Source organism: Mercurialis annua, linkage group LG7 (genome assembly GCF_937616625.2).
Source record: "Mercurialis annua linkage group LG7, ddMerAnnu1.2, whole genome shotgun sequence".
NCBI classification, from domain to species: Eukaryota; Viridiplantae; Streptophyta; class Magnoliopsida; order Malpighiales; family Euphorbiaceae; genus Mercurialis; species Mercurialis annua.
This window is the reverse complement of record NC_065576.1, coordinates 15,251,115-15,260,003: the sequence shown is the minus strand read 5'-3', so window position 1 is coordinate 15,260,003 and position 8,889 is coordinate 15,251,115. Positions and strand designations below refer to the sequence as shown.

General features: G+C 34.6%; 1 protein-coding gene across 1 annotated transcript; it reads right to left on the bottom strand.

Moving 5' to 3' along the window:
* Positions 1-6,721: 6,721 nt before the first annotated feature.
* Positions 6,722-8,864, bottom strand: LOC126657753 (ABC transporter G family member 5). The gene has a single exon (XM_050352518.2). It carries the CDS (start codon positions 8,744-8,746, stop codon positions 6,881-6,883), a length of 1,866 nt encoding a protein of 621 aa, XP_050208475.1. The 5' UTR covers positions 8,747-8,864; the 3' UTR covers positions 6,722-6,880.
* Between the last annotated feature and the right edge of the window lie 25 nt (positions 8,865-8,889).

Below are 8,889 nucleotides of genomic sequence, written 5' to 3'. Positions count from 1 at the left end.
TTTGGACACAATACATGAGAATGGATTCGGGAAGAGATACGATTCATAAACGAGTTAGAAACCATTTCTCGGAATATTGCGTGAGGAGCACAACTGCTAATAAGTTTAGCGTGTCGTGTCTCGAGTCTAGGGTTAATCCTAGAATAGGATTCTGACGTGAGTCAATTATTTTAAAATAGTTTTAGATCCGGCAAGGCAAGGAGCCGATGGACCAGGAACTCGGGGAGCTAGATGTTTCTGAGCACCGGCACCAGAGTGTTTATGGAATAAGCGGTCACAGTGAGTTTATACAATTTGCTTTTAAAGTATTTATTCAAGCAATTGTTTTATATTGCTTTATGTTTTGAATTGCATGTTTTTATATGCGAAGTTTTATATATGAATTGTGCATACGCTTAATTTGAAACCAGTATTGATCCGATGGAACGTGCTACCTATTGGGTGACAATAGGACTGTGTGATCACCAGTTTTGATATAACTCAGCTGGGAGCTGATGATGAATATGAAATTTACGATTGGGTTATGATTTCGATACGCAGAGTGAACTCGGCTACGGTGTAGCCTGGAAGTCCCCGTATCTAGTGGCTGGGCCACCAGCGAGTTGGACTCGCAACTGATATTCATGATTGGGTTGATTGATTGATTATTAGTATGTTTGAGGATTAAGGTTTCAATCGGATCCTGTACTTGGCTGCATATGATTGATTACGATTTTATGTTTTATTTGAATACTTATTAGTAAATGTATGAACTCACTCAGTATATCCCCATATACTGACCCCTCACAATCTTTCTTTCAGGTCAAAGCGATTTAAAGGATGGACTTCCTTTCCTTCTTCCGGAAGTCTATGATAGTGAAAGAGTATGTCAAAGGATGTTTTCCTCGTAGAGCTGCAGTAGTCGGTAGATGTCTGTATGTAATGTCAGGTTTAAATTCAAACGGTATATTTAAATGGGCAACTCTGATTTGAGATAAAAGTATATATATATATCATAATTGTTTATAAAGAACGTATTTTAACCGTTTGATTTCGGTAACCAATTTCCATGAGTGGAATTGGTCAAGATGTTGATTAGAGACAGGGCAGTGCTGGACATGAGTTGTCGCTCGGTAAGACCCTAGTCTATAATAATGATTCGCGATGATTTTCAGAAAGTAGTAAAGATGTTTTGGTATTTATAATAATAAAGTTTAAAAAGGTTTTCTGAAAATATTTTATATAAAATAATATATTTAATTCGCGAAAAATTCATAGTGGTTTTAGGCTTGCTACGGGTTCCGGAGCTACCACTCCCGTTCCCTAGCGCCGGTCTCGGCTCAATAAATTGGGTCGTGACACAATTAATGTTAAAAAATTGATGCACAATAAATTTGAGAGAGTTTAAGTTGTCGAAAGCTTTGAATGTTTGCAATAATTGTTCTAACCAAACTCAATGGGTTAAAACAAATCTTTAAAGGCTTTTTTTTTAATGTGACAAGGTCCCATTGGTCCAAGGGTAAATAATCCTGTTATTTTGTCCTTTAAAAAGTTGAAAACATAGTCGAAGATACTGACAAACGATCGTCATAAATGTATAGACAATCGTCCAACTCCAATGGTAAGAAAAGATTCAAACTTTGCCTATATAGACGATCGTCAGTCAAATCGTCTACTCCACGTATTTCTCTGAATAAATGCCAAACTGAATCGTCTGTTGCCTTAAAACTGCACAAAATCTGTGAAAAGCTAGGAGCGATATTATAAAATGATTATACATCAAATGATTGTGTATACCAAAATTAGAAATGTTAAGACACATGATCCAAGAAATTTATTTTACATGCTTTTAAGCATTCATGCTTGAATTAACATGGTCGAAAATTACATAATTGTATTTTCAAGGATGTTAAATGTCATGACCCGAGATCTCGGGTCGAGACCGGCTCTAAAGAATGAGAGTGGTAGCTCCGAAACCTGTATCAAGCCTAAAACCACAATGAATTTTTTGCGATTCAAAACCATATAACATATTGTTTACGTTTTCAAAAAATCCCATTAAAACTTTTATTTTATTTAACATAAACACATTTATGAAAACTGGTATTGTGACTCATGAAACCATGGCATAACTTACTTATCTCATAGCAAAAATTGCCCGGTTTCAAACACAATACTAAAACCTTTACGTAATCATCAACCGATATACTAAATGAAATACTAGTGAACAATTGTCTTTTAAAAAAGGCTTAATGCCTCAAAAAACCCCGACCTTATAGCCCCTTTTCGATCCTACCCTAACGTTGAAAACTTGTCAATTTTATCCTATTTCGCATTTTATCATTGCAATTGTACCCCAATTTTTTAATTTTTTGTCAATTTGTTTACTTAAATGATGAAATTATTCAAATAACCATGTTTAAACATAAAAATTAAATTCATTTCCATTTAAAAAGTATAAATAAGTCCCTTATTTTTAAAAACTAACTAAAAACCATAATCAAATAAAAACTAATTTAAATTCTTAATTAATTTGACTATATCTAAATAAATTTTAATCATGTACAATTAATGTATGCTATACATGGAGAATTTTTTTTTAAAATAAAAAAGGCGTCAATTTAATATTTTAGGGTACAATTGAAACGATAAAATGCGAAATAAGGTGAAATTTACAAGTTTTCAACGTTAGGGTAGGATCGGAAAGGGGCTATAAGGTCGGGTTTTTTTTTTTAAAGTATTAGGCCTTTATAAAATATCACAACTTTTCAATCATATACATATATAGTAGTTCATATCAGACTTTATAAAAATAATGTGAACTACTGAAAACAGAAAGACAAACTTCTCGATACCCAACTACTTGCACCTCTAGAGTCAAAGACACGACTTCCAAAATTATGGATGGAAGTCCAACCATGTCATAACTCTATAAACCTGAAAGGAGAAATATCGACGGGGTCAGTTAAAACTGAGTGAGTCACATATTTATAATTGAACATAGTGAAATAAAATATCAAAATAGGGAACTATATGTTGGGTTTTATGGGTTCATAACGCAGCGGAATTTCAAAAAATTATCTAAAAACCCAAACCAAGATCCATGTAATTCGAATTAACAGAATAATTACTTACTTGTATGTCGAATTCAACAGCAATGTAGGAAGGAAGGAGGTGGTTCACTTTGGTGATACCTGGCCTCGGATCAGAAACGCCTCCAAAAGAATGCGTCCTCTACGAGTATCCACACGAACAGACCTTAGCCAAAACTAGTGCTTGTGTGCTAGCACTATTGCTTCACAAGCAATTTCGAATTTTAGTGATTTAGTGAATAATGAATTTCGTCGTCCTCAAACCAACTGCTTAATGAGTATTTATAGTGATAAATAACATTAGGGTTTGAGACAAATTCGAATTTCAATCTCATTGCAATTCTACAAGTTTATGTTTATCAAAAACTCCTTTTTGATAATTATCTATATATATTAATTACTATATTTATTATTTTCCAAAAATAATAAATTAAGGAAAACACTTATCCTTAAATTTCGAATTAATATATATATTTATTAATATATATATATATTACGAATTATATATATATATATATATATATATATATATATATATATATATATATATATATATATATAATTAATCACTTAATCACATTGGGCTTGTAAAACCCATAACTGTTTTGGGCCTGTTTTTAGTGTGCGACCCTGTAGGTTCATATAACGTTGGCAGTAGGCTCGAAATCCCTATTTCAGCCCACAAGTCATAAGTGGCCTCTAGCAAAACATTATGACTACCCAAATTATATGAATATCGATAATCCGATTTAACCATTTACAATAATATTTTAATCCCTTTGTCTCTCGATATCCAGATTGAATATAAGGCATAGTTATGTCATCCTTATAACATTCAATCATTAGTTTCTTGACTCTAAGTAGACTGAAAATGATAACTTCTTATCAATTAGCATGGCCATGCATTTTCTTCAGTCTATCTTCTTCAAGGGGCCCATAGATATCTTACTCAAATAAATGAGGGACAAATTCCTTCTCAGTCACTCACATTTCTCACATAGTTACTTTCATATCCAATGACAATCTATTCCATTATCCTGTTAAAGATAATGTAAGACTGTATCAAAATATGAAATAGCTATGTAGAAATCCATGATGATTTCAAGGTCAAAGGATTATACTAATAGAACTGTAATGAGAATTACTTATGACAGTGATCTATGTAGTATTCTCACAGTGGGTCATCCAGTGCCTTATTTCTCAAATAGCACCTATGATTTGACTTAATATCTCATATACATGATTAGTAAAACATAATCATCAGTCAACATCATACTAGTCTCAATGTTCTATTAAGACTAGGGATAGATGGTATATAATTCTTTTATTAAACCTAAGGGTTCTACTATCAAGTCACATACTCGATGACCTTAGAAAGAATTAACCATTCACGTATTTTAATCATTAATATAAAATGATAAAAAAAACTGCCAATCAATAAATAATAAAATGATAAAGTCAAAACATGGTCAAACATGATTGACCTAGTGCATATCACTAACACTATAAACTACATATATAGTTCGATAGTGGATCTAGATGAAAACCTAGTCCTTGATTTCCATATCATGACATACCACAAATCTCCAAAATCAGACAATCCTCAAATCGTCCAAGGAGTCTGGACCATATGTGTAAGACTGTTGTCTCACACTTTGCTTATTACAGTATTTGGGCCGTGAACTATGTTACTGTTACCTCATATTTGTTTCAGGTTCTAGACTGTGAACTATGTTATCGTTGCCTCTGACCTATTTCACAATCATGCCTTATTATATAAGGATCATGCATTTAATCTATATGACAGTAGTGGTGGTCACACAATCCTATTGAGGCCCAATAGGAAGCACGTTCCATCCAATCTATATCAGTTTAAACAAACATACATAGGTGCAATATTATTTTAAATAACATTTATACTTATACTTTTTTTAAACTAATATTCAAAAGTAAATTACAAATTCATAAAAACTGCTATACTCCCCAAAACATATGCTCCCGGTAGCCCGTTAGTTAAACACCCTAGTGCTTTAACTCGGCGGATCGACAACTCGTCAAATCTAATTGGGATTCAAATGTTAAAACAACATCAGACATTGAATCCCTAACTTTACTCGTATTGTATAAACGATAGACTTGAACACAACTTTCATATATAAACGACTCTTTAAAAAAAACTCTTAATTTTATTCCCGGTGTAACTTATAATCGTCTTTTCTTTACTTGACTTGATCAAGTTATAACTTGATTAAAACACCATAACGTTAAAATGAATCAATTTATTTTTTATTCCATTATTCTTTTAAATCATTCGAACGTCCTCATTTATGTTTTAAAGTTTGTTAAAATCTATTTTGGACGGACTGTTCGAATGCGAGCAAAACGCAAGACTCCTTCGAAAACGTCGTTGTGCAGTCGCACAGCAAGGCCTGTGCGGTCACATAACATCTTCATAATGTGGGTCCGCACAACTCTACTTTGTAGGGCATGTGCGTTACACACAACGTCGAAGTTCATTCCCCAGGCCATTTCGACCTACTCCCGGCACTCGAAAACGTTCCTAAAAACCAATACAATATAATGCAATCCTAATCCACATTTAAAACGTTAAAAATGTTATAAATTCGACGATTCGATACGATCAATGTTAATTAATCAATTATAATCCAGATTATATATAATCAAATCCAAATTAACAATTATTACCTTGTATACGTGCAGATTATCGAAGAAATCGGAATCATAATGAGAAAATTTGATCGGAATTCACAGAATAGTGAAACCCTAGTTCGGCGTCAAATAGAACAAAAATAACTCATTTATATATATGTTTGGCCATAATTTTCAAACCAGCTTGAGTCCTAAAATTTTTCCTCTTCCAAAGAATGTAGATGCGCAATCAAGAAAAGAAGATTTTCCTCTTTCAAATAACCCATTTATATATATGTTTTGCCATAATTCATGAAACTTGGACGATAAATTTTTAAAAATATTTCGCGGATAATTATGTAAAAATATCTCGGGATTTCAAAATTATTTTATATTAAGACTTTAAACTTTTCTTATTTCCGGTCACACCCACTTTAACGACTAAAAATTTTTAAACTTAATTTTGTCGAGTCCTATATTTACGATATATATCTCGGTACACTTAAAAATTAAATTTACTTTTAAATTTAATTTACGTACTCCCGGCAGAAAAATATTGACACATGGCCTGTATTAATACTTATAAAGTGCGGGGCGTTACATTAAATGAGTAAAAAAAATTAAATTAAATGTGCAATAAGATAAAAAAATAATAGTTCGGCGGTTAAATAGAACAAAATAATATAGTTACATGGGTTAAATTATACATTTCAGTTATCTTTCACACGCTTCAAAACATTTGAATACACGTGTTTTGCCACGCTGGACAAAAAGAGGTCAGATCATAAAAAAAAGTTGAGGGGTTAAATATAACAAAACTGAAAGTTAAGAGGTTTAATAGGAAATAAAAAAAGATTATAAGGCTCAAGGAATAATTGTTATAGTTTAAGGATTAAATTATGTATTAAGCCTTTAGTTGAATTTCCATTATGGCCCTATTTAGCCGTAAAGTGGGGCTTGCAAGCATTGTTATCTATATCTATAAAGAGGAGAGTTGGAGAGAAAGAAAAAGCAATGTTGATTGATAGAATATGAATATGTTGGTAGATAATACACTTCTTTTGTTTCTTTCTTGGCTGCTATCTCAAGTAAATTCCAAATGCATGTGAACCATCTAGTTGTATCCCGTGAGAGAGAGAGCACAAATTAAGGTAATTGATTCATACATCACTCGCCTTGAGACTTGTGACTGAGCATTTGCATCTGCATTTACACCTAAGAATGACATAAGATATGAACCTGTAAACAAATATGAAACCAACCATAATCCCCACATTTCTCCATCGGCTTTCTTCTCCGTATCCTTCTTCGCGCAGAATATCTTCTCCGCGAACCATGCATGTCCCGAACATCGTCTGTAAGCATTTTCCGGACTTGGAGAACTCGTTTATCAGAAACCCTTCGAACGGGTACTTAAAAAGTGATATGTAATGCATAAATATCCAGTAATTGGGCATCCCATGCTTTGATATGAAGTATCCCGAGAACAAAAAGAACGAGCCCATTACTCCTGATATCACTGAATTACCGACAATGAAGTTAGGTACCAAGGCGCTGAAGCATACCACGACGGAATTTGCAGTGTATAGAATCAACCATATGAGCAGCAGGAAGTGCATGAATGCTGAGAAACTCGGATTGAGACCGACTAACCAGTATAATGGGACTGAGAATAAAATGGCTAGAATGAGCAGAAATGGCAAGTAAACCAGCCCGTTCGCAATTGCATACGATGAAACTCTGTAGCTCCCACAGGATGTCTCTTTCATTAGAATTTCCCTCTCTTGTAAGAAAATTGGCAAAGCTTCTGTTGTGCAAGAGAGCAAGAATGTCAAAATGAATGCGAATAGGCCGACTCTCTCTTCGGCTCCTGTTAAATCGTCTTTAACATTGCAAAATATGGAACCTAAAACAATCCCAGAAATCAGCATCTGGATTGTCCTGCATGCGAACAGCTCCTTGGTTCTGAATATGTTCTTGGAGAATCTCTGAGTCAGGATTATAGTTTCGTGAAATCTTGAATTTGCATAACCAGGTGGAGCATCAATTCCAGCAGTACTAATAATGTCCTCGTCCACAACTTTAGATTGTTGAAAAAGTTGTTGCAGAGTGAACTTCCTACTCTCACCTCCCTCTGTTACCTTGTTAACGAATGACGGAATTCGCAGTTCCGTTTTCTGTCCCTGAATTGCCTCTATGGATTCAATAGCAAACTCAACAACATTCACATGAAGAGGAAGCTGCAGTCCCATCTTCTGCAAATCAGAACCAAGCTGATCGACACTCCCGTGGTGCAACACCGAACCATTAGCCATTAACAGAATGGAATTAAACATCTTGACAATTCGAAAACCGGGCTGGTGAATGCTTAGTATTATAGTCCTGCCTCTCGTCTCGGCCATCACCTTAAGCATGTCAATAATCTGCAAAGCACAAGTACTATCAAGCCCTGAAGTTGGCTCATCAAGAATTAATACTTTAGGATCATGAATCACGTCAACTCCGATAGAAACTCGCCGCCTTTCGCCGCCAGATATCCCACGAACCCTGTCGTCACCCACCCGGGTTGTGGCTACATGGTCGAGGCCAAGTTCTTGAACCAGCAACTTCACCTTAGATCTTAGCTGAGCATGGGGAAGCCTGAGACGCAGCTTGGCACTGAACATGAGAGTTTCTTCAACCGTGAGTAGAGGGAAAAGGGTGTCTGTTTGTGTAACATAGCCTGAAATCTTGTTAAACCGAGCCTTGTCGACAGGTCTTTGATTGACGAAAACCGCCCCGTTCTGCGGAGTATGCTTTCCGGCAAGAACTTCAAGCAAGGATGATTTTCCAGCACCACTTGGACCAACAATTGCAAGGATTTCCCATGGTTTTGCCCTGCAGTTTACTTCCTTCAGAACAAACTTTACTTTTGGTTCTTGATGTTGGTGTTTGTTGAAGATTTTGAAAGGGTGTAACTGTGTTTTGTAAATGGAAATCTTGTAGTTGATTCCTCTTGCTTCAATCTCACACCCTTCTTTCTTCATTGATGACTTTTTTTTCACTCGCTCAGATTATGTTGATTTGGTTCTCTCTGAAGAGCAACCAATGCGTTACTAGCATTATTACTGATTATAATAATAATAATAATACGTTACATTTTGTTTGCGGCCAAATGCAAATATAAATA

Coding starts and splice junctions, on each gene's coding strand:
- LOC126657753 (XM_050352518.2), bottom strand. CDS start 8,746: ATGAAGAAAGAAGGGTGTGAGATTGAAGCAAGAGGAATCAACTACAAG.